Genomic DNA, 27,064 nt, shown 5'->3' with positions numbered 1-27,064 from the left:
ATCTATTATCAGAGTAAATATTAGTAAAATATATCTGCAAGCAGCGATGACAGGCCCAAGCCACAATGCCACGCCACCCCGGTGGCTTTAGAAAACCTGTTTAGGGTGAGCGATAGGCATCTGAAGCAGGTAAATGTAAAAGAACTACGTCAAAATCGTTTGAATACTTCACATTTACTGCAGCAGCTGGTATGAATATGACCATGAACCACATCCATGAGATCATTTCAATTTAGATGAATATAATGTCATAGGATGTTATAGGATGTTTTATGTCCTTTAATGCAAAAGTTATTACACACTTCCTGTTTCCCTTTTCTCGACATAAATTTGTTTCAAGGCCATGGCCAAACCGTTCGAGATATCAAAAATCTGCTCGCAATTTAGGATCCTCAATATCGTGACTTCAGGCTAACCGAGTTTGGTGGAGATTGGATAAATCCCTTAGAAGTATATAAAATTCTTGCGCATGATTTTTCCAAACAACCTGAAATATCTGACTTCCTGTTGGGCATAGCTAATGACATGTGGAAGTTGTTCAGCCCGATGAGATCTGTATGTGTACCGAGTTTCATTCAAATACGTGCTAGTATGTAATCAGCATTTCAGATTTTGTGTACCAGCTTTGGCCCGGCCCTAATAGCCGCAGATTCTGACCTGTGTGGAAATTTTCAAGTGTTTTTTTTTTTAACATGTTAAGAAAACCAAACGCCCCACAATCTTGATGAAAAAGAATAAAAGGAATCCTAAGGAAAACAATAGGGCCCCAATATACCCAAGGAAACCAATAGGGCTTTGGACCTTTCAGGGCTTGGGCCCTAATAATAATAACCCTTAGGAAACCAATTGTGCCTTCGCCCTTTCAGGGTTTGGGCCCTATTCATCAATGATTAACGACTAAAATTACAGCATACAGGTTTTTGACACAGAACTGAAACTTTATTTCCATTCCATTACCAGCACTTCAGATTCTAGAGAGCATTTGATTGGACAGAAAATATGAAGTGTAGAGTGATGTCATCAAAAACATCAAACATCAAAATATTCCAGTGTTGCCCTTTATTGTATACCCTAATGTTTTCCAAATGAATGAAGCTCTTAATATCGCTCATCCAGTCATCGAAATATCAAGGGGAATTTTGTTTCCATAGCAGGAGAATGCACCATCTACCTAATAGTGTTGCAAAAGCATTCATAGTACGTCTAGGCAAAACAGTGACATCTTTTGCTTCGCCTGTGCTTCACCCCAATATAGTCCCAAGTCAATATCTGCCTAGGAAATCGCCTAGTCTTAATCTGCATTGCTATTTGTTCTCGTTGTAAATACGCAGGACTCAAGAAGTAATTTAGGTTTTTTTTGGATCACTTTTACTCACGACATGCTATCCGGCAACAAAGGATTCCATTCATTAGCTAGTGGCGAGGCTGCCAGACTAAGACAATGCATGCACTGAGACAAAAATGCGTTTTTCCACCTATCTAAATGTAGGGTTTAGACATATATGTACGCCCATATATAATAACCCCCATTTTTAAAAAAAACTGTGTGTGTTCCTATAAGTAAGATCAGTGATGTTTCATTTTTTTTTAAGTTATTAATTTAGTTAATGTATATATATCATCAGCCTAATAATCATTTAACTGATTTGAATAATAGGAATGCATAATTTTCTATGTGTATACCAGGTTAAAGAGATGTATTTTTAGTCTAGATTTAAACTGACAGAGTGTGTCTGCTTCCTAGACAATGGTAGGAAGACTGTTCCAGAGTTTAGGTGCTAAATAGGAAAAGGATCTACTGCCAGCAATCGATTTTGATATTCTAGGTATTATCAACTGGCAAGAGTTTTGAGATCGCAATAGATGTGAAGGACTTTAATGCGTTAAGAGCTCGCTCAAGTACTGGGGAGCCAAATAATTTAGTGCTTTGTAAGTAATCAGCAATATTTTACAATTTATACGATGTTTAATAGGGAGCCAATGCAGTTTTGACAGAACCGGGCTAATATGGTCGTACTTCCTGGTTCTGATAAGAATTCCAGCCGCTGCGTTTTGGACCAGCTGTAGTTTGTTTATTAAGCGTGCAGGGCAACCACCCATAATACATTACAATAATCTAGCCTTGATGTCATGAACGCATTCATTAATTGTTTCACATTTTTTATTGAAAGCATATGAGGTAATTTATATATATTTTTAAGATGGAAGAATGTGGTTTTACAAATCCTAGAAACGTGGCTTTCAAATGAAAGATTGGTATCAAAGAGCACACCCAGGTTCCTATGACGAGGACTTAACAGAGCAGCCATCAATTGTTAGACAGTATTCTAGGTTAGTACGCGTGAAGGTTTTTGGTCCAATCATTACAAACTCTGTTTTTTCAGGAATTAAGTAATAGGAAATTACTAGCCATCCAAATTTTTATATCAGCTATGCATTCCGTTAATTTCTTGAATTGGCAAGTTTCGTTGGGGCGCGAAGAGATAACAGTGAAAACTAATGCCATGCTTCCTAATGATATCTCCTAAGGGTAGCATGTTTTTATAATAGCCAGCTTAAAAGTTTTCGGTACGTATCCTAGTGACAAAGATGAATTAATGATATTAATAAGAGGATCTTTGACATCTGGAAGCATTTCTTTCAATAGTTTAGTCGGGATATAGGGTCTAACATACATTTTGTTGATTTAGATGATTTAACGAGTTTAGACAATTCTTCCTCTCCTATTGCAATGAATAAATGGAATTTGTCCTCGGGAAACTACAATACACTGCCTGGTAGGGGTGTCGAAATTAATCGTTTCTACGATGCATCACGATGCAGACGAGGACGATTCGGTATCGGTTCAGTAATAGACCATAACCGGTTATACTGACGCTTTTCTGACCTCATTTGTCGAGTGTGTGCTTTGTCGCGGTAGCATACAATGGCAGAGGAGGCGAGACGCGAGTGTGAGTAATTAAAAATGCTCCGAATACTTTAAAAGCCTACATCTATTCTGGTCTCATTTCGACTCTAATGAACAACCTGGTGAGCACGACCTGGAGAAGACACGCGCTGTGCGCGCTCATGTCACGCAAACATAGAGCTGATTTAAGTATACGAACCCGATGGTCAAATTACAATTATTCTGTGTTGTTATGCGTGATTATAAATGGATGATCGTTACCTTCAACAGCGGGCTCGGCGATGGTTGATGCGCGCATCTCTATGGTAACATTATACACTGATGAATGAGCGCTGCTTTTAAATGAACATTTCTTTACAACAAGATTGATTTGACACAGTTTTATTTACTAAATGGCATAAACAGGCTTTACTCCCTTGAAACTTAAACTGGAATGTCACTGTTTCTGTCAGTGCGACTTCCCGAACAGGCGAACACGCCCGCGCGCGCGCACACACATCACTTTTGGAGTAAAAATTTAAATTGCAGATGCAGTGCACCGCGATGCATCGCGATATCGAATTGAACTGAATCGATGACATGATAATCGTAATCGAACCGAACCGTGAGACCAGTGTAGGTTCACACCCCTACTGCCTGGTGGGATACTGTAGTAGATGGTTGCATATTTATAATGTTCTCTCTAATATTATCAATCTTGTAAAAGGAAGTTTATAAAGTCATTACTGCTATGCTCTTTGGAAACTTCATAAGTAGAAGCTTTATTTCTTGTTAATTTAGCCACTGTGTCAAATAGATACCTAGGGTTGTGTTTTTCTTCTAAGAGAGTCAAAAAATAAGCAGATCTAGCAGTTTTTAAGGCCTCTCTGTACACAATCATGCTCCCTCTCCACGAAAATCGAAAAACGTCTAGTTTTGTTTTCTCCAGTTGCGCTCCATTTTTCTGGCTGCTCTCTTAAGGGCCTGAGTGTGCTCGTTGTACCACGGCGTTGGACTATTTTCTTTAATCTTCTTTAAGCGCAAAGGATCAACTGTGTCTAAAGTGCTGGAAAAGAGAGAGTCAAAAGTTTCTGTCGCAATATCAAGTTCTTCTAAGCTATCTGGGATGCTGAGGAATATTCCTGATCAGTTTTATAAATGATTGCTTTGTTTCACTCTTTATTTACTCTTATTCACTCTAAAACTCTTCACTGTAAGTGTGAAGCTCTGATTGGGGGATGAATTCTCCTGATATCAGACAACCCCAGTTATGTTGCTCTGCGGGCCAGAACTTGTTGTAGCCTATGCTATATTATATTCATTCATTTCAGGACATTTACACTACGTTTTAAGCACCATTCTTGTATTCAAATTAAGCGTGGTCCTTTGCTGTGCACAGAATCGATACAGAAGCAGCTGATCTACACTATCTCAATCAGTCTGGAGTAAAGGGAGCCCACTTTTCTTGTTTCTTCTTTGGGTTTGTGCCACAAATCAATGCCAAATCTATTTTATCAACCCCAGAGAGAGTTTTTAAGGATGCGTACAATCACAACTTCCTGCTCACTTTATCTCCTCGCGTTTATTCTGTTCCTTCAGTATCCACGCATGCCAATATTTCACTACTTCTCTGTTTTTCTTCTTTCCTCTGAGGCACCAGATCATTTCTCTTCCCAGGTCGTTAACCGCCCCCGGCTTCACCTGCTGCCTTAAGACATCCATCTCGTCTCTTGCTGTCCTTGTCTGCCCTTTACCTCAAGATCTGTTCTGTGTTACAGATGGCAGCAGTGAACGTGGGGACAAAGATGCCAGTAAGATCACTACATATCCTCCCGGGTCCGTACGCTTCGACTGTGAGCTGCGAGCAGTGCAGGTCAGCTGCGGTTTCCACCACTCCGGTGAGTGAACATCTCTTCTGACCTTGATGATGTCAAAGGAAGCCATTGTTTATGTTCCCCATCATTATTTTGGATCAATATTTGATGTTCTTATTTTATGATATGGTGAATATGAATTGGGGACTATAACCATTTGTAATGGTAAACCTGATTTTTTTTTTTCTTCAGTGGTATTAATGGAGAATGGAGATGTTTACACCTTCGGTTACGGACAACATGGACAACTTGGACATGGAGATGTTAATTCTAGGTAATGAGGTTTTCAAGGGAATGCAGTTGTCACGTCTGCAAGGGCCATGACTGTCATTCTCCCAAAATAGAATTTGAAAATAAATAAGTAAAATCAGAAAATAAGCCATCCTGAAAACTCCATAAAAAACTCCATAAAAGGACTTACAATAAACAATTTTTAAAAAAAATTTATATAGCTATATTTTATATACATAAATTAACAAATTCAATAAATACAAAAAATATTTTTTTCTATATATACAGGTCCTTCTCAGAAAATTAGCATATTGTGATAAAGTTCATTATTTTCCATAATGTAATGATAAAAATTAAACTTTCATATATTTTAGATTCATTGCACACCAATTGAAATATTTCAGGTCTTTTATTGTTTTAATACTGATGATTTTGGAATACAGCTCATGAAAACCCAAAATTCCCATCTCAAAAAATTAGCATATCATGAAAAGGTTCTCTAAACGAGCTATTAACCTAATCATGTGAATCAACTAATTAACTCTAAACACCTGCACAAGATTCCTGAGGCAATCTTTGGGTAAGACTGCCGACCTGACTGCTGTCCAGAAGGCCATCATTGACACCCTCAAGCAAGAGGGTAAGACACAGAAAGAAATTTCTGAACAAATAGGCTGTTCCCAGAGTGCTGTATCAAGGCACCTCAGTGGGAAGTCTGTGGGAAGGAAAAAGTGTGGCAAAAAACGCTGCACAACGAGAAGAGGTGACCGGACCCTGAGGAAGATTGTGGAGAAGGACCGATTCCAGACCTTGGGGGACCTGCGGAAGCAGTGGACTGAGTCTGGAGTAGAAACATCCAGAGCCACCGTGCACAGGCGTGTGCAGGAAATGGGCTACAGGTGCCGCATTCCCCAGGTCAAGCCACTTTTGAACCAGAAACAGCGGCAGAAGCGCCTGATCTGGGCTACAGAGAAGCAGCACTGGACTGTTGCTCAGTGGTCCAAAGTACTTTTTTCGGATGAAAGCAAATTTTGCATGTCATTCGGAAATCAAGGTGCCAGAGTCTGGAGGAAGACTGGGGAGAAGGAAATGCCAAAATGCCTGAAGTCCAGTGTCAAGTACCCACAGTCAGTGATGGTCTGGGGTGCCATGTCAGCTGCTGGTGTTGGTCCACTGTGTTTTATCAAGGGCAGGGTCAATGCAGCTAGCTATCAGGAGATTTTGGAGCACTTCATGCTTCCATCTGCTGAAAAGCTTTATGGAGATGAAGATTTCATTTTTCAGCACGACCTGGCACCTGCTCACAGTGCCAAAACCACTGGTAAATGGTTTACTGACCATGGTATTACTGTGCTCAATTGGCCTGCCAACACTCCTGACCTGAACCCCATAGAGAATCTGTGTTATATTGTGAAGAGAAAGTTGAGAGACGCAAGACCCAACACTCTGGATGAGCTTAAGGCCGCTTTCAAAGCATCCTGGGCCTCCATAACACCTCAGCAGTGCCACAGGCTGATTGCCTCCATGCCACGCCGCATTGAAGCAGTAATTTCTGCAAAAGGTTCCCGACCAAGTATTGAGTGCATAACTGAACATAATTATTTGAAGGTTGACTTTTTTTGTATTAAAACACTTCTTTTATTGGTCGGATGAAATATGCTAATTTTTTGAGAGGAATTTTCGGTTTTCATGAGCTGTATGCCAAAATCATCAGTATTAAAACAATAAAAGACCTGACATATTTCAGTTGGTGTGCAATGAATCTAAAATGTATGAAAGTTTAATTTTTTATCATTACATTATGGAAAATAATTAACTTTATCACAATATGCTAATTTTTTGAGAAGGACCTTTATTTATATATATAACATTTTTCTTTATTTTTGGTACTTATTTAATTTAATATGTATTATTTTAAATATTTTTTATTTAATTACATTTTTAATAAAAAATATTTACTTATTTTTATTTTATTTATTATTTATTTTATTTAAAATATTTAATTATTTTAATGATTTATTTTAAAAAAGTTTTAATTTCTCAATTATTTTATTTATCTATTTTAAATGATTGCAAACAAAATAGCTCAACTCATGGCTCCTTTGATTTGATCCACACACACAGAGGTTCTCCCACTTTGGTGCAAGCTCTGCCTGGCCCCAGTACTCAGGTGACAGCAGGCAGTAACCACACTGCTGTGCTTCTCATGGATGGACAGGTCTTCACCTTTGGGAGTTTCTCAGTAAGTTAGCAGTTTCAGTAATTAAGTCTTTTTATATTGGCCTGATTTTATGTTGGTTAAGATCCTGAAGATATATATCTTGTGTTGTCTCAACAGAAAGGACAGTTAGGGCGACCCATCCTAGACATGCCCTACTGGAACGCCAAGCCCTCTCCAATGCCCAATATTGGTGCCAAGTACGGCCGAAAGGCAACATGGATTGGGGCCAGCGGTGATCAAACCTTCCTTAGAATCGACGAGGCGCTAATCAACTCCCACGTCCTGGCCACCTCCGAGATATTCGCTAGCAAACACATCATTGGTATGTTCTCTTGCTTGATTCACTTGTGTGGTTTAAGGGCCTATGCTTTTTCTCCTGTTAAAGTCTTTATTGACTCCCATTCTGCTCTCTCTAGGTTTAGTTCCAACATCTGTATCTGAGCCTCCTCCCTTCAGATGCCTACTTATCAATAAACTGGACGGGAGCTGCCGCACCTTCAATGACTCAGAGCAAGAGGATCTCCAGGGTTTCGGCCTCTGTTTGGACCCCGTCTATGATGTCATCTGGAGGTGAGGTTCATAGCTGTCTGGAGTCAGCTGACTTAAAGGGATAGTTCACCCTAAAATTAAGTTGTTTACTCATCCTGGTGTTGTTCTAATGCCATGCTGATGTGACCAGCATCAAGCATTTTAAAACTACGCAAAAGTATCATAGAATGATCCCATGCAACACATGCTGTATATTCCAAGTATTCTGGGATATACGATGGGATTTGTTGAAAAACAAGCCGAAGTTGAATGCATTATTCAGTGAAAATCGTGTTTAATCAAGATTAATAAATATGTGACATGAAATTTAACACATAGAAATCTCCAGACCAGAATTCTGTTCGATGACAGGAAGTATTTCAGTTAACAGATGTGAATGTTTTAACTGTTTTTTACGTCGAACGCAACGGATATATTCAATTCAGAGAAGAAGGTACATGGATTTTATTTCATGTCGCGATTTTGTTAATCTTGATTTCTCACAACTTTTTCTGGGTAAGACGGAGTGAACTGTGGCACTAATAGTCCCACAAACACGCTAGTCACGTAGCTGTGCACAGCAATGACCAAGGTCTGGATTTTTGTTAAACAATACATTAAACTTTGGTTTGTTTTTAACCAAACCCTAGTGTATACCCCCAGAACATTTGGAATATATGGGACATGTCGCATGGGATCAATCTGTGATACTTTAGCATCTTTTTTAAAAAGCTTGATGCTGGCCGCTATTCACTGCCATTATATAGACAAGCGTGAGCGGGACATTTTTAAAAATTCTCCTTTTGTGGTCCATAAAAGAAAAAAGGGCATACAGCATAAGTACAACACCAGGATGAGTAAATTATAATTTAATTTTCATTTTAGAGTGAACTATCCCTTTAATAATAATGCCACATTAATACACTCTACACAATTTCTCAGGATTTCAGTGGTCTTCATCTGTTCTACTGACAATAAATTATATTTTATGGAATATTTAAACAACTATATCTTCTCAACTAAGCCGTCTCACTGTTCTTTCAGGTTCCTACCTGCCACACGTGAGATGTGCTGCTATAACGCTGTGATAGCAGACGCCCGTGTGCCCTCTGCTTCGGACATCCAGGCCCTCTGCAGCATCCTGAGTCCTGAACTGGCTCTTCCCTCGGGCTCCCACGCCAGCACCACCCGTTCCCATGGAGCACTGCACATCCTTGGTACCACAACATCATTCTACCTCAGATTTACTCTGTTTGATGTGCAGTTCACAACACTCTCTTATCAGGATCTCAAAACCTGTCAGGAATGAAGTCACTCGATGGCAGAACATTCAACGCTTGCTAGCTGTTTCTCATTGAGTGTAGTTGATGCACAGTCAAGCTCTTTGACTGACAGTTGGCACGTTTCCATTACAGATTTGCGCAAAACTTTTGCGATTATTATTATTTTTTTAAATGTCGATAAAAAACTATTGCGAAATGACAGCATTTCCATTAACCGTTATTATGCGACTAAAACTTTTTTTTTTCTCTCGCGATAAGTCATTCCAAAAATCATGGCGACCGATGTTGGTGGGTTTACGTATATATCAGCCACTGCACTGGCCATTATTATTAATCGTAGGAAACGTATGTGTGTTATCCAAGGATTAATGGTAAGGAAAGACTTGAGCGGCTGTTGTTTCTGGGTGTTTCTCCCTCACATCTACTTCGAGGTCTTGATTGTGGCATGCATTTCTTTTGAGGTTTAGAATCCAGTATTCCTGTAATTCTTTTGTCTTTTATGAATTTAATAAAGAACTCTGTCTTGCATTCTGTCCAAACATGCCGCGTCATCTACGTCAGGTGACCTGTAAATGCGCAAAAACTGTTTCCATTGCAGTTTTGAGAAATATTTCTTTTCGAATTGCCTGAAAAACCACCTCATGTGAACGTGTAAACTTTTTTACGGTAAATGGGAGTTTTTGCGAAATTGGCGTGTTTCCATTAGGCATGTTTTCAATCCGCAATTTCAATTTGCGCAATTTAAAGGGTAATGGAAACGTTGCTATTGTCTAAGTAAGGGTAGCAGTCTTTTTGCTTTGTGTCTGACAAATCAAATTTTCTTTGTCTGTTTGAAAATAAGAGACCATTTTATTATGAAAACACACTGTAATTTTCAGAACTTTTTTCCTAGTTAAGAAATAACGTATTAAAGCCGCTTAAGCAGCAAAAAAACCTTATTCTACAGTTCACATTATAGAGTGGTGAATATATTTGAGCATGTGATCACATGACTACATCTACATGCCAATTACGCCTATTTCCACGGTGAGGTAGTTTAGAGGAAGTAGGATAGAAGCTATATTTTTAATACTGAACAGAACAACAGGGTAAATTGCGGTAAAGTCAGTCAAACCTTGTGCTGTTTCTGGATTTGTGTAGCACCTACTGTTTTGCAGATCCTTCACACAGATTCTTAAGCATTACAAATTAGCAGCTTAAGTTCCTTTTTTTACATCTTTTAAGATGATTTCTCTGGATCTCATCACTGTGTTGGCGTTGGTCTTTTTTTTTAAACAAGGTATCTGTTATTGAATAATTGAGCCGTTTAAAGCTATATTAGACCTAACAGTAAACTGCTGCCTGTGAAAGCAAAATAGCAGACTCTAATTCAACTTTAACTTTCTAACCATTTAATTATAAGGGTAATAGAGGAGGTGGAAAATGGTCAGATTAAATGCAATTATGGCTGAATTATGTTTGATGAAAAAGCATTTATTAACATTATAAATGGACCTCCGGGGGGAAAATAATAATAATAAAAAATAAAACTCTCTCAGCCCAGACTTGTAGTAGTTGTTGTAGTGTGTCAGTTGTTCTTTTTGGTTCTGTGCAGGTTGTCTGGACACACTGGCTGCGATGCAGGAACTGAAGATGGGAGTGGCCAGTGCTGAAGAAGAGACTCAGGCTGTGATGAAGGTCTACTCTAAAGAGGACTACAGTGTGGTCAACCGCTTTGAGAGTGAGTTCATCCAAGATCATTTCTAAATAACATTTTAGACTGTTAAAGGGCATTCACATACAGCAGCTCGAGTGGAAAAACAGCCAGTAGTCAATCATGAGCGATTTAATCGATTTACTTAAATTTTTCAATTATAACTAAAGGTAAAAATTTGATTGATTGTGTTTTTTGCACAATGTTTTTTTAGGCCATGGAGGAGGCTGGGGTTACTCTGCCCACTCAGTGGAAGCCATCCGCTTCTGCGCCGATGCTGACATCTTGTTAGGGGGTTTGGGTCTTTTTGGAGGCAGAGGGGAGTACACTGCAAAGATCAAGGTCAGGTGCTATCTGAGTGTTTCCTTAGTTTTGGCCCTCAGCCCACTTCATTCTCACGAGTTTTCTGATTTTTGGTTCGTGATTGAAAGCTGTGATTGTGTTTGCAGCTGTTTGAGCTGGGTCCAGATGGAGGAGACCATGAAACTGATGGAGACCTACTGGCCGAGACAGATGTTCTGGCCTATGACTGTGCTGCCCGGTATGCCTATATTCAAAACAATATCACTTCATTGTTTCAAGAATGCTGGTTGAGTAGTGTATCTAGAGAGCAGGATATATGCTAGTTATGTTTATCCCTAATTAAATGCTATTTATAAGTGTTATTTTAGTATTATTTATATACTATTATATATATATATTCATTTTTGTTTACATTTTATTTTAGTAATAATGCTTGTCAGTTTTATTGTTTTTTTTTATATTTCAGTTTTAGCTTGTCTTTTTAGTATTTTATAACCTAAACTTCCAAATTTTCATCTAATTAATATTTTATTTTATTACAGATTTATTTAAATTAAAACCGTGCACAGTTTTCAGGCTAAACATTGCACAAAAAAGTGGCTAGATTTCCAATTATACTGTAGATGTACTTTTCAAAATGAAGACAAATGATATTTTGATCATGATGAGTTAAAGGTGCAGTAAGCATTTTCTGAGAAACGCTGTTGAAAGTGGATCAGACCGAGCATCAACACTTGTAGCCAATCAGCAGTAGAGGGCGTGTCCACTCATGATTGGGAGGTCAGAGAGTGAGCAAGAGGGAAAGAAAGTCTGGCTAAGAGATGTTACAAAAGATGCTCAGAGGAATATCACTGGAAAAAGAAGTGTATTAGATATAATATTAGAAAAGCTTTCCAGCGCTGGAGAGACATTAGAGAGCCGGAGGGCCTGAAAACGGATGCGGAGGTTGTGTTATATCTGCTCTATTAGTGAGTAACATTGGTTTTGCTGTGTTGCACAGAACCAAGATATGATGTTGTTATATTGTTAGCTATAATATCAGTACTGTTTTGAGTGTCATTGTTTGTCTGGAGCTGCTGTGCTGCTGGCGATGAAAAACCAACTCTTGCTTGTATACACTCTTGTGTACTGTATATTCAGTTTGTTCTTTCTTGTTTTTTTCATCATCTTTGCTTATGCTTTTCGCAAAGCATAATTTTGCATCAGTTCAGCTATGATAAAGAGACATCCACTCTTGCATTGCGTGTTCGTGCATTTTGGGTGCAGAGCAATGAAGGGAGAGGGGTGTGTTTGTTTGGGTTCATTTCAAATATCAACAGTGTTTCTCAGAAATCGCTTACTGTACCTTCAACTTCAACTTGTGATGAACTATGTCTTTGTTAGGTCTTGATACATTGACTAAATATTTAAAAAAAAACAGCAGTTAATTACAAGAAAAAATTAGCAAAATGGCTCATAAATACTGGTTATTTGTGATGGTTTGTTTTATATATGCAGGGAGAAGTACGCCATGATGTTCGATGAGCCTGTGCTGCTGCAGTTGGGCTGGTGGTATGTGGCGTGGGCTCGTGTGTCTGGACCCAGCAGTGACTGCGGCTCCCATGGCCAGGCAACCATCACCACCGATGATGGGTACGAACACACTTATTACTGTGATTCTTTTAGCATTATAATACTAGAAGGCAAGGATTATCATCATGAACTCTCTCCTGCAGTGTGGTGTTTCAGTTCAAGAGCTCAAAGAAATCAAACAACGGTACTGATGTGAATGCTGGACAAATACCTCAGCTGCTGTACAGGTACATGAGAAATTTTAGTTCTGTGCCTGTTACTTTGATGTATCAGGTGTATCATTTCATTCACATACCCATTTTGCTCTGATTTTCCAGGTTGCCCTCTAATGATGGTAACACATCCAAAGGAAAGCAGCAGACCAGTGAGCCTGTTCACATCCTCAAGCGTTCTTTCGCCAGGACCGTGTCTGTGGTATGTGTGTGCAAAAACATACTAATTGCTTATGGGCCAATAATCTGAAGCTTAAATGGTTTTTTTCCCCCACCAGAGCTAATGTTATCCTCAAAAATACATTAAATGTAATTCATATTTACATACAGAGTACAGGCTGTATATGTAAAATAATTGATTACTTTTTACTTTATGGTTTCATCACTTGACAGGTTACTGAAGCTAAGTTGAAAATGGTGGAAGCCACTTTTTAGGCAAAATTAGAAATATTTTCATAGAGGACCCATATGAATCAGAAAGTAAAAAAAAAAAACCTCCGAGAGTTTGCCCTTTAAAAAGACATCTCTTTTCCACCATCACTGGAATCCTTGTTTGTCATTGACCCATAAATATGCTCATGCTCAGCTTCAACAGTTTGACCTGCAATTTCCTGAAAAGGAGATGTTAGCATTACTAGCTTGTATTTTCATAAAATATGCTTCTGTCTTATAAGAAATTGGCATTGAACAGATGAACAGCAGCCAATTTGGAATGGTTTATACTTTAGTGTATTTTTATTGCTTATTATTCTTTAAGGAATTCCCTTTACTATTGGGGCTTTTTTCCTGGTGGTCTATCCACTTGGTACATTCAAACAAACAAGCCAAGTTAATTAAAGGTCAAATCCTTGGTTCATTTCCAACTTTTCCAAGTGTGTGTTTGTTCTTGTTTTAGGACTGTTTTGAGTCTCTGCTGAGTATCCTGCACTGGAGCTGGACCACGCTGGTGTTGGGGGTGGAGGAACTGAGGGGACTGAAGGGTTTCCAGTTCACAGCTACTCTTCTGGACTTGGAGCGCCTGCGGTTTGTGGGCACCTGCTGCCTGCGACTGTTGCGTGTCTACATCTGCGAGATCTTCCCCATTTCTGGTATTATATCTCCTCTGTTGTTTAAAGGATTTAAAGTGGTGGTCCACTAACTGTCTGTCAGCTAACAATGGAAAATTGGCAGACAAATTATCAATAAATTATACAACAAACATCTTAATTATCTTTTTAAGAGGTCTTATATTTGAGGATGGAAAAACAGGAATCGCGATAGAGCCTTATGTGAATATTAAACTTGAGTCTTTCTTTTGAATGAGCAACATTTTTATATTGGCATATTTCGGGCTTGTTTATAATTAAGGTCCTGCATTATGCTTAAAGTTTTTTTTTTTCTGGGTTATTGTTAGTAATGGTTACACAAACTGTATAGCTGGAATTTAATTTGAAGTAAACTGTTGTTTTTTCTGTTTGAGCTGACCTGTCACAGGAAGGAAAGAGAGCATTATATAACACACATTATTTAATATATAGATTTTACTAGTATGTGTTTTACCTACATATACAGTTTAGACGCTTTAAAGTATGCTTATAAATAAATTTATTAAATACAGATTGAAACAGAGATACTTAAAAACTAATTGTACATTTTGCATTTCTAATAAACTAATCCATTTTGCTTGTAAATGTCATTTGTTTTTATTAAAGAAAATTTTATTCTAAAAATGAATTTCATCAAAATGTAAAAAAAAAATTTTGTCAGTACTTACTCACCCTTAAGTTGTTCCAAACCTGTATGAGTTTCTTTATTCTGTTGAACACAAACAAAGATATGTTGATAACCAGACAGTTGACGGCACCCATTGATTCCCATAATAGGAAAAAAATACTATGGAAGTCAATGGGTGCCATCAACTGTCTGGTTACGACATTCTTTAAAATATCTTATTTTGTGTTCAACAGAAGAAAAAAATTCATACAGGTTTGGAACAATATGACGGTAAGTAAATGATTACACAATTTACATTTTTGGGTGAATTATCCCTTTAAGAGCACACGTGCTCCTTAGGTGAAAAAAAGGCGTTAATCCCTGTTCAAATCGATTTTGAACACTACTGTGACTCTCTTGACACTGTACTAGTAGACCTTGTCACCTGCTCTTATTGTTATACACTGAACCTGTGCTGTCACTTCTTGCTGAGTCGTACTATCCATGTCACAAGTGTAATTCCCTTGAGTTACAGATGTAATCTATATTGATTGGCAGGGTCTCATGTCACACTACTCCTTTAAGAACATGTAATGAAGTGGAAGACAGGACTAGTCTTGAGTACCTTTGACTGAAAGCATGCTGTTTAGACAACATCGCATCTACATTGTATCTTATACTTCCTGTTTGTCTCTTATCTAGCCAGTACCAAAGCTGTTGTGGATGAGTCCAGCAAGCTGGCAGAGTGTGTAGGAAAGACACGAAGCCTCCTGAAGAAGATCCTGTCAGAAGGGATGGATAACTGCTTGACCAAGCTGGACAATGACCCGCAGGGATATTTGAGTCAGCCCCTCACGCTGCTGGAGGCCGTGCTGCAGGAGTGCCACAACACCTTCACCGCCTGCTTTCACTCCTTCTACCCCACACCAGCCCTGCAGTGGGCCTGCCTCTGCGACCTGCTCAACTGCCTGGACCAGGTATTCACAAGCATTAGATTGAAGTTGTGCTTAAAGGGATTGTCCACCCACAGGGATAGACCCTCATGTCGTTCCAAAACTGTATGACTGACTTTCAACTGTGGAACACAAAAGAAGATATTTTGTGGAATGTTGGTAACTAATCAGTTTCGGGTTCCAGCGACTTCCACTGTATGGAAAAAATACAGTGGAAGTCAGTTTTCCAAAACTGTCTGGGCATCAGCATTCTTTAAAATATTTTTCAATATCTTCTATGGTTAGCAGCAGAAAGAAAGTGAGTAAATGATTCCAGAATTCTCATTTTTAGGTGGACTGTCCCTTTAAATCAGCAAACGGCTCATTTAGGCCAGTCTATACATCATAAATGGATGAATCTCAATAAACCTGTCAAGAACAGTTCCAGGTCATAATTTCATACAACATCAAAAGGAAGAAATAACAAATTAGGATTTGCATATATTAACTTTTGCCCTATTTTAGGAAAAAAAAACATGTTAAAGAACATGAAATGCTGTATTTAATTTATGCTTTGTAATACAATATATTACTGTCATTTTTATTACTCTATTGAAAATCTAACGATAATCAACATCAAGAAAAATGTGGAATACAAAAAACTCAATTCAATTTTTCTCTATTTGGGTGGAAATGTGCCTACTTGAAATGAAAGCAATACAAACTGTATATATTTGTTAGATTTTACATTATTATTAGTATCATCTTCATTGTTATATTTTTTTTAGTTTTTAATATTAATAATTCATTTATAATATTTTTGTGTATTGGGTGGTTTAGTTAATTTGACTGAAAGTGTAAACATCCGGGGAAATGTAAAGTTTTGCAGTTCCATTATATGTTTTTATATCAAAAAGCCTCTCAGTTAAAGAGGTGACTCACAAAAAACATATCTAGGTCACAATTCACCCCAAAATTAAAAGATACATACATGCATGCATACACACACATCCATACATATACACACACGTGTGTGTGTGTGTGTGTGTGTGTGTGTGTGTGTGTGTGTGTGTGTGTGTGTGTGTGTGTGTGTGTGTGTGTGTTGGTGTGTGTGCTTTTTCATCTGAACTACTTTCAGTTCCCAGCTCTTTCTGGAAATGAGCCGCTTGACAGATTTAGGACTGATGAATTTGAGCTCTAAAATACCTCCAGTGACACCCTTAAATCAGAAAGATAAAAAAAACAACAGCCTCCACTTATTTTCTTTTTTTAATTTCTGAGGAACAGAGTTGTTACTGGATTAGTATCAGACATCTAGTTTGGTTAACTGCAGCAAGTCTCTACTTATAACATTGACCTTCATGTCGACCTCCAGGACATCCAAGAGGCGAACTTCCGCACGTCGAGCAGCCGTCTACTGGCTGCGGTGATGTCAGCGCTGTGTAACACGTCGGTCAAGCTGACCTCCATCTTGCCCATCGCGTACGACGGGGAGGTGTTGCTGCGCTCCCTCGTCAAGCAGGTCAGCACTGAGAACGACTCTGCCCTCGCTCACCGCTTCCCCCTGCTGGTGGCACACATGGAGAAACTCAGCCACGTGAGTACCATCTTCTGATCAAACATGCATAATCATTTAAAACATTGCATTAATATTCATCTGCTTCAGCAGTTACAAAATTCTCTTTTTGATCAGACGGAAGAGAATCTCATGGGCATGACGTCTTTCCGGGAGGTTCTGGAGAAGATGCTGGTCATTGTGGTGCTTCCTGTGAGGAAGAGTCTGAGGAAGGAGGTTGAGCTCTTTTCTCCTCATCTGGTGTCCAACACCTGTGGCCTGCTGGCCAGTATTGTCAGTGAGCTCACCGCCTCTGCTCTCGGCTCTGAGGTTAGAAGGACAGATCTCCTACTTCTCTCACATACACACACTCTTTTCTTCGTCTCTTTGTCCGCAGAGCATTCGCCCGCTGCTCTAATTGCATTGCAGCCACCGCCTCGCCATAAATAGCATTTAGATGGTGAAGGAAAAATGTTATCTTCATGTTCATGAATCTGTATCCGTACAGCTCCATAGAAAGCTCACACGTCTGTTATTTTGAAAGTTCAAAAGATCCCAGTACCATGCCCTTTCTTTCAAATAGTTTATATATAAATAAATATATATATATATATGATAAATACATACATATGTACATATATGCACACACAATTTTACCTTATACATTATATATATATATATATATTATATATGAAATATATATATATATATATATATATATATATATATAATACTGGAATATCTGAAGATTTTCCGCAGGATACACAATACCAGCTGCGCGTGCTTGCTCTCTATTCTCTCCGACAGCGAGTTGACAAACCTTTACTCACTCGTTTCATTTGCTCCTGATGAATATTGTTTGTGTTACGGGCTTGAATTTAGGCGTGGGATTGCGCGTATTGAGCATAATTTTACTCATTCCTGCAGATTTTGTGTTAACAACACCCAAATTGTGTTCACATGGCCAGATAAAACAGTATAATGGGTCTGTGCATCAGGTCTTAAAGTGACAGCAGCCTAATATACCAACTGCCAAATTATGAGATAGTATTAAAAATATCTATATGGCAGTTTTTCCCTGTGGTATCGATTTCATAATTGTGGCCAGTAACTTAAACCGCTAGACACAGTGGCTATTTAAGTTTTTATTTAAATTTCATATATAATTTTACAAATTTTTGAAAATATAGAATGTTAATGTAAAATTAATACAATGGCATGTTATAATCATGGTATAATCATTTTCAATTTAATTTATGGAAGATTAACTGAAGTACCTGTACTTTTTTTATTACATATTTTGTAATCAGATCAATAAGAGTCTGCTACACCAACTGTCTAACACGCTTAACTGTTTTAACATTTCACCATGTTTAAAAGCATTGAATGCTGTAGTTTATTTCCCATAATCATCGTAAAAATGAAAAGGGCACAGGTTCCATCTGGCCTGCTCATGCGGGATTGTTGTAGTAGGAAGCTGAGTCATGAGAACAGGTGTGTCCTCCACAGGACCACAACAGTCTACTGCAGTCCGTCTCTCTCCGACGGCTTTGGAAAAGGCCATTGGCTCGTTGCCATGGTAACTGGCATGTCATGCTCGATTAGAGTATGTTATGGAGACTGTTACAGGTGCTTTGCTGCTCTTTAACACTGTTCATTACCAAAGGTTGAATATAAATCATATGTTGGCTAATAGAGTAACAAAAATGGCATCCAGTCTCTGTTGTTTGCAATAGCACAGGAAGAGCAGGGTTTTAGGTGTTGGTTGTCATGGAGGCTCCCGTTCAATAACAAAAACATCCTCTCTCAGTTAGTCTAATCTGGCCTACTGCCACCTGCTGGAAGAACATGTGAGAGTTCTTCTTCTAAGGATAGTTGACCCCAAAATGTCACGTTTTTATTTACAGGTGAACTATCCATTTAATGTGTTGTGACTCCAAAGCAAATATAAAATGTAAGAATGCCTCTAAACTAAATGTAAATCCTTATCTCAACGTGTGGACTGTTGTTGCGCAGGTGGACGGGCTGAACTCCCTACACTCGGTGAAGGCCACCCCCAACCGCTTCACTAAGACCAGCCAGGGACGCAGCTGGAACACGGGGAACGGCTCCCCCGACGCCATCTGCTTCACTGTGGACAAGCCAGGAGTGGTGCTGGTGGGTTTCTGTGTGTACGGGGGAGGAGGCATCCATGAGTATGAGCTGGAGGTGCTCGCTGATGATGTAAGTTCTTTTCTATATAGAGGGGATGCATTGATGTCACTTTCTCAGCCGGGCTGAGTGGCAGAAGAGCTGCTGCGTGACTGGATTTAAATGGGGAAACTGCGAATAGGCGAGTAAAACAAGCGTTTATCAGGTTAAACTAAAGGTTGGACTTGAGATAGTGTTCCTCACAACTTACTAAAGATCCAGTGATCCATGGATATTGACATGGAGCCAGGAATCGTGTTTCCTGACATTTATATGAGCCTCATTTCGACGCCGGGGAAAAACATAAATCAAATTTGTCTGTGAACGCTTTATATAAATACAGCATAGGTAGGTCTTTATCCGGGAAATCGCTTATATCAATGTTATATGTATATCATCATATTGTCCAGCTCTAAAACTTGTATAGTTTTTTTTCAGTGTTTATTTAAAAGCATTCAATTATTCTGAGAATACGATGGTAAATATTTAATTGATGAGTTGTCAATACAGTATATAACAATACAATAAATATGGTATTATTTTACCCCAAAATTCAGCATATTGACGCAAATTCACCTTTCGCTGCCTGGGTTCAGCGATCCATTTGCTTCTCTGTTCTGTAGCTTTTGGCAGTCTGTAAAAATATACCTCAGATTTCTTGTCAAATCTTTTAATACAGTCAATCGCAAAGCTCGTTCCTGTTTTAGATGCGTTTCACGTCATTCACTCTGAAAACCAACGCTGCCGCTCAGTCTTTTTGCCACTCAGTGGGCGCAGTCACTCCGGCCGACGGTGACGTCACACATATACCCCCTCTATTCATCTCTTCGTGGCTCTCACGAAAGCTATCTTTTTAGCCATTTAAAGTAACAGTTCACCCAAAAATTTTAAATGTCCCATAATTTACTCAATCTCAGTCTTTACAATCTCAAGCCACCTTCTATCAGCGAACACAATCAAGCGTTATATTAAATAATATTCTGGCTCTTCCTAGCTTTGTAATGGCATTGAATGACCGACTTGTGCCATAAAAAGCACATCCATCCAGCGCCCGTACGTGTGTTCACAAGAGAGTTGCGTGGTTTTTGCCAGAGGCGTCTATTCTCACCTAAGCTTACGCCTACGTCTTAAGGCTGATTTATATTTCTGCGTCGGGCCTACGCTGTAGGCTACTAAATATACCTAAAAATACTTAAGTTACAGTAATGTTCATACACACTCACTTGCTTTAAATGTTAAAATAATGGGTGCACTATTTTTTATTACTCGCTTTTGTATTTCACCTCACTCTGGCATTTTACGCTAGCGAGACAAGCACGCATGCGACGAAGGACGTCAGAGGCTATAATCAATTACGGTCTTTTGCGGCATCGATGCAGAATTGTCCACATCACGATGCATTGTAGAAACAATTAATTTCAACAGCCCTAATTACAAAGCTGGGAAGAGCAAGTATATTATTTAATATAATTCAAATTGTTTGGCTGTAAGAAGAAAGTCATATACACATAGAATGACTTGAAGGTGAGTAAATTATGGGGTAATGATATACAAAAATGATTTTTTTTTTAAATGTCTTTATTTAATGTCATTATTAAATGTCATCATCATGTTCCATTCTTGTATGCTGTTATTTTTTATGTGGAACATAAAAGGTGGATTTTTGAAGAATCTTTTAAGTTCGAGCGTGTGAATGAGTTCTCCCAATGTCTTACCCTGTTGTTTTCCTCTGTGTTCCTGTTCTGTCCATCTGTCCTGTTTTATCAGGCTCAGACGGAGCACCCTGGAGATTCCGCCCACTCCCACAGATGGACGTCTCTAGAACTGGTCAAAGGCACTTACAGCACTGACGACTCCCCCAGTGACATCGCTGAGATCCGTCTGGACAAAGCTGTTCCTCTGAAGGTGCTGCGAATTTTACTCATGAATCACGCAAAGAATAAACTTCACTTCGGCACAAACTCACTTCCACCCTTTTGCTCTTGCAGGAGAGTGTGAAATATGCTGTCCGCCTGCGCAACTATGGCAGTCGCACAGCCAATGGGGATGGAGGCATAACAACCGTACAGTGCTCTGATGGAGTCGCGTTCACCTTCAGCACCTGCAGCCTGAGCAGCAATGGCACCAACCAGACCAGAGGCCAGATCCCTCAGATTCTCTACTATAGGTCCGTCCTGTATATTCTTTTATCTTCTTATTTCTAAAGGATGCGACATCTTGATGACGGTGATTGTTTGCTACAGGAGTGAATATGATGGTGACCTGCAATCACAGCTGTTAAGCAAAGCCAATGAAGAGGACAAGAACTGCAGCCGTGCTCTTTCTGTAGTCAGCGTGGTGGTGCGGGCGGCCAAAGACCTGCTCCACAGGGCCTTTGCTGTGGACGGTGAGGGTAGTTTTCTTAGGTTTCCCCAAATACATTCCCGTCTGCCATTTGTTGCACAAAAACATAGTCCCAGCCCACCCTCACACTATTTGATGAGATCATTTTAGTATGATAGAAATAACAAATTATATATTGCATAACATATGAATATTTTGCATTATAATACACACATCATACACTGTTTGTTCGTTGGCCAGAGGAGAACTGGCCCCCTTAATGAGCCTGGGTCTCCTGATGGAGTTTTGGTTCCTTGCCACTGTCGCCTTTGGCTTTTGGTTTGCTTAGTTGGGGACATTTAATTTAATATTCAACAATATTATTGATCTGCCTGAATTGACACCATTATATGAGAACTGCACTGAGCTTGACGATGACATCACGGTTTTCTCCAGAGCGGCTATATGAACTAAATTTATAAATGAAGTTTTTTACAACAAAAATTAACCATTACAGAACTTACTTAAGCTGGACTGTGATGCTATTTTCTTCTAGAAACAAACTTTGTAGCATTATTTTCCTTTTATCACTGTAAAGTTGCTTTGAAACAGTATGTATTGTGAAAAGCGCTATATAATTAAAGGTGACTTGACTTGACCTATCATTGCCCTAATGCAAAAAAAGATCTCGTTCTCATAACCATGATGAAACATTATTTTATTTGAAAAGTCTCTGTTGATCATGGTAAAGTTCAGTACAGTAACGCAAATCTCATGCGATTCATCATTAAGAATAATGGGAATTAAAAAACAAAAGTAAACTGCATTATGGAATGAGAATTGGGGTGCTTAATTGTCATAAACAGGTATTTTTAGGCTATATACGTGTGTGTGTATATATATATATATATATATATATATATATATATATATATATATATATACCCTTATAGATCAGTATCATTAGTTATTTACTAGTAGTCTCTTTGTAAATGATGTTACTGATGTCTCTACAGTTGAAGACATTCCTGAACTCCTGAGTTCCTGCAGTCTCTTTTCAATGTTGCTTCCACTTATTTTGGCATACATCGGTCCTGTGGCTGCATCTGTTCCTAAGGTAAGGGAGTTTTTCTTCGTGGAATTGACAACCGTGGGTCTTGATGTGACAATGATCAGTCTCCTCTAGCCAGTCTCCTCTCGTCTATTGTTAGCTTTCTTGTTTACTTTTCTCTTGATACCTTCGCCTAACTGTTTTAAATTTCACAATTTTCTATTAGGCTGCAGTGGAGGTGTTTGGTTTGGTTCAGGAACTTCTTCCGGCTGTTTCTGCCCTCAACCAGAAATATGCACCGCCTGCCTTCAATCCTAACCAATCCACAGACAGCACCACTGGGAACCAGCCGGAGCAGGGCCTATCAGCTTGCACCACCTCTAATCATTATGCTGTCATAGAGAGCGATCACCCCTACAAGCAGGCTGGTGTCACCCAGTACAAGGTACAACATTAGTGATCATTTCCCGATGTTCAGCAAAATGAGGGATGTCAAATATATCTAGCAACTACCTAGCATTATCCTGAAAACTATCCTGAACTCAATTTAATTAAAGAAATAAATGCACTGTATGTTTTGGATTGAAGCAGGGTATGTGTCCATTTACACTCGAGCAGCTCATGATCAGTTTTTATTTCAGTGTCTCAGAGCAGCTCAGTAAATGCTGCTTTACACAAACTCATCTTTGCATGGGCTTTGAGTTTGAGTCGTTAATAATGTGCATTTGGGAACGCAACATGTGCCAACCACTGTCCCAAACGTGTAATGAGGTTTTCCACCAAAATTCCCTTCGCCCTTCAATGGTTTGATGTTTGAAAATTAAGATATTAAGACATCCATAAATATTATTATTCTTATTGCTATTATTATTATTATTATTATTATTTAGTTTTACTGTTGTATTGTAAAATAAAATTATGGTTTATTCTATTATTATTTATCTGAAATGCATAATTTTTATAATGAAATAAGATAAGATATTAGTAATAGTAAAATTTCACTCACACATTAGGTTTCTAACTACTATGTACTTGTGTAATTAAACAAATAATTGTTTCCTGCAATGAGCTGCTATTGAGGTGGGATTTTAGACTTGCCTGGTTTGCAGAAGCATAACACTAAGCAAGGAGGAAATGATTTTTCTGATCTGGGCAGCTTAGCAACCCTTTTTACAAGCCAGTAGTTCAAATCTGGGGCCATTCTTTGACAGCGATCTTTGAAAAGCAGATTTATTCTGTGGTTAAATCATGCTTTATCACTTGCGATTAATAACGAAGGTAAAACCATTTTTGTCCACATGTGATTTGGAAGAAGTCTTGCTTTTGTTTTCACAAGATTAGACTATTGTAACTCGCTATAGGTGGGTATTAACAAATCATTACTAAACCACGTACAAATGTACAATTGATACAAAATGCTGCTGCGAGGCTCTTAACTCTTTCCCCGCCATTGACAACATTTTCCGGTTTTCACTGTTAGATGGGGGCACTATGGTTTGGATGGACTCGATCTACAGTTGTACTACTGTTCATCGTTGTGAATCTGATCCAGACTTAGTCATTTTCTCAGCTCAGAATGTTGCTTTTTTTAATGATACTTACCCACATTCAAATGTTGATCAGAAAAAGAATGCATGAAGCTAGAATAGAACTAGTTTTTTGTTTAAAAGATGAGGGCCTGTTCTTTCTTTTGATATATTGCATGTTCAGATATTCATACAACAAAATATCCTGGGAGCCATGAAACTTTTGTGAAAATTATAAAAAATGCCCGAGGTTGCTGGAAACTTTTTTCAAAAATACGGTTGGGGAAAGAGTTAACAGGTACTTGTAAGAGAAACTATAGTACTCTTGTCTTGGATTCCTTACATTGGCTACCATTTCGTTATAGAGTTTGGGTTTTGGTCAATGGCAGCTCCTAAACTTTGAAATGATTTACCTTTTTACCTCAGATTTGCACCAAGTTTAAGAATATCTCTTCGCCGTAGCGTTTGATACGGCAGGGTGATCATAATTGGTTGTGTATTCCATCTGTGGGGTTTATTTATGTTGTTATCTGTGGTTTTATGATGTTTTTTATGGTTATGGTTGTCCTTGTATGTGGTTCTTAAAATGTAGAGCACTTTAGTCAGCGGAATGTTGTTTAAATGGTGCTTAACAATAGAATACAAATTGTATTGGATTTGTGTTTTTGCATTGCACTTGACTTAAAGGTGATTCTCTACAGAATTTCTTTTTTTTTTTTGTTAGCTAGTTAGAACTCTCAATATATCGTCCTTTGAAGGCATAGGGCCAACAAATGTTTGTTCAGAGCTGGTCTTGAAAAAAAATATATTTTTCTTGTTACAAATTGAGATGCAGTATGATTAGTGTTCCTTCAAAAGAGTGCTTAATCACATTTCCATGCTCTGGATTTCAGGTTTCCTTCCCAGACTGCGTTCGCTGGATAACCGTCGAGTTTGATCCTCAGTGTGGCACGGCGCAGCCAGAAGATGTCCTCCGTCTTCTGATCCCCAGCCGATCGATGCACTTTTCTGGGCTCGGCTCCAAAGCTCTGGCTCACGAGACTATCAACACCTGGACCGAGCTCAAGAAGTTCTCTGGCTCCAATGGCTGGCCCACCTCGGTCTTGGTGCTGCCAGGTAACGGTGATGTCCCTGTCCACCAAGCTTTAGAAATGTTTACTTTATACCTTCATGCTGATTAAGATGCTGTTGACAGTAATTGTTGTTGATCTTTAGTGATTAAAAAGATGTTTATTGAGATGTTAACTTAACACCACTTCCAGGCCCTTGAGTGGGAGTTTTTACGCTGTCAACATAAATCTTTTATATACGGTGCGGTCCCACGGAGGGTTTATAAACACCACATCTAAACAGGAAGATTGTGCGGTTGTTTACAGAATATTATCTTTATGAGGACTGTGATTATATGGGCAGCTGCCATTTTATTATTATTCAAAATGAGTTATGCTACACTGGCTCAGTCATTAACCCATTTCCATTCCCTAATGTAAGGTAACGAAGCCCACTTCTCCTTGGAAACGGCATCAGATTACGTGAAAGATGAGAAAGCCTGTTTCTACGGATTCAAATGTGTAGCTGTCGGTTATGAGTTTAACCCTGGTGTTGATGAGGTATGAAATTTCTCCTTGCCATACAATATGGATGTGTCTTAAACCTGAGCACAATGCATGAAATGTTGGAGGAGCCCATTTTATCTCACTTTTAAAACAATTGTCTGTGCACACATAATAATTTGCATGTCAACATTTATAGCAATATTTAGAACATGAACAGCTCTGCTGTTCAAACAAGCATGTAGGGCTGGGTTGAACATATTGATTTCTCAATTTCAATTGGTTCTCATTTTGATTAACCAATATCAATACTTAAATCCCATGAATCGTCTATGCTGTTTTCTCTTGAAAACTTGACTAAACATTATTTGCAGCATGTCTCCCATTGCAAAAATCACAATAAGCTTAGTGCTCTGTTACTTTTGATATGGAACAAAGTCTGAGTTTTGATATTCCTTGCATTTTAATTTGAAATTCAAGCAATGCATACAGTTTTAGCGCTATGTCACGTAGCGTGACAGATCGCTGTCGTGCCTCAGTTCAAGCGAAGCGACAGTGCTGAGTGCACATGAACTGATCAACTCTTCATCTTTATTTCTTGTTAAAATAATAAAATACTTGCAAAAAAAAAACAGTGATGAACATCAGCAGGTATGTTGAAAGATACAACTTACTGAAATGTATCATGTCACAGTTTTAAAGGCAGAAAGACGTCAGTAAATAAGCTTGGTAAAAAATATGACACATAACATTACGTTTACCCCAGGAAAGCCATTAAATGACCATAGCTTGATGGTAAGCTAGAAAAATGAACAATAAAAATGATTATTTACATTACATATTCAAATGATTATTTGATTATTAAATATAATGAATTTAATAATATATTCATTATATTTTTTCTTACCCCATTCTTCAATATTTATTGCATATTTGAATAAATATGCTTTTATGACATCCACCACTTAATTGTTTATATTTCATAAAACGTATTGGAGTAGAAACATTTTCATTAAGAGTTATTATTATAACATTATTATTATAAAAACTCAGGCCTGATAGCGCTCCGGCGCCACGCCGGATTTCCGGCGTACAGACGTGTCTGCGTAAGAAAAAGAAAAAAGCAACAGCAAAAGAAGCGGAATTTGACCAATCTATCAATTCGACAATAAATCTAAATAAAATTAAAATCGCTATGGCTTACTGATTATGAAAGCGCTGTGATTTGTGGATTAATTTACTGATAAGCGCGAGTCTGCAAACAGGCGTTTATTTATTCATTCTCAGTGTTGAGAAACGTAGCCTGCATGTGTTACGTTATTGTGTTATAATAACTAAAGTACCTAATTATGTTACATAATAATTTTGTATGAAAACTAGCGCGTTACTTGTGGATAAGAAACCATTGTATCAGTGCTGCGCTCTCTCTCTCTCTCATG

General features: G+C 38.5%; 1 protein-coding gene across 21 annotated transcripts in view; it reads left to right on the top strand.

The window, feature by feature from the left end:
• The window catches only part of mycbp2 (MYC binding protein 2), a 123,504-nt gene that overhangs the window by 53,191 nt on the left and 43,249 nt on the right, over positions 1-27,064 (top strand). For all 21 annotated transcript variants that reach the window (XM_077215718.1, XM_077215712.1, XM_077215709.1 and 18 more), the window contains 24 exons: positions 4,666-4,785; positions 4,954-5,035; positions 7,117-7,234; positions 7,331-7,535; positions 7,630-7,783; positions 8,786-8,958; positions 10,619-10,744; positions 10,932-11,059; positions 11,167-11,258; positions 12,518-12,652; positions 12,736-12,819; positions 12,910-13,006; positions 13,700-13,892; positions 15,199-15,473; positions 16,804-17,025; positions 17,122-17,313; positions 19,000-19,206; positions 20,941-21,078; positions 21,162-21,340; positions 21,417-21,559; positions 22,512-22,612; positions 22,773-22,991; positions 24,966-25,188; positions 25,564-25,682. In XM_077215718.1, coding sequence (XP_077071833.1) covers positions 4,666-4,785; positions 4,954-5,035; positions 7,117-7,234; positions 7,331-7,535; positions 7,630-7,783; positions 8,786-8,958; positions 10,619-10,744; positions 10,932-11,059; positions 11,167-11,258; positions 12,518-12,652; positions 12,736-12,819; positions 12,910-13,006; positions 13,700-13,892; positions 15,199-15,473; positions 16,804-17,025; positions 17,122-17,313; positions 19,000-19,206; positions 20,941-21,078; positions 21,162-21,340; positions 21,417-21,559; positions 22,512-22,612; positions 22,773-22,991; positions 24,966-25,188; positions 25,564-25,682 — 3,725 coding nt within the window. The remainder of the gene's footprint in view (positions 1-4,665; positions 4,786-4,953; positions 5,036-7,116; positions 7,235-7,330; positions 7,536-7,629; positions 7,784-8,785; positions 8,959-10,618; positions 10,745-10,931; positions 11,060-11,166; positions 11,259-12,517; positions 12,653-12,735; positions 12,820-12,909; positions 13,007-13,699; positions 13,893-15,198; positions 15,474-16,803; positions 17,026-17,121; positions 17,314-18,999; positions 19,207-20,940; positions 21,079-21,161; positions 21,341-21,416; positions 21,560-22,511; positions 22,613-22,772; positions 22,992-24,965; positions 25,189-25,563; positions 25,683-27,064) is intronic.

This window comes from Siphateles boraxobius, unplaced genomic scaffold (assembly GCF_051911475.1).
Source record: "Siphateles boraxobius isolate OS27281-9 unplaced genomic scaffold, OSU_SipBor_1 7, whole genome shotgun sequence".
NCBI classification, from domain to species: Eukaryota; Metazoa; Chordata; class Actinopteri; order Cypriniformes; family Leuciscidae; genus Siphateles; species Siphateles boraxobius.
Note: the sequence above shows the minus strand (reverse complement) of the source record. Positions and strands in the feature narration are given on the sequence as shown.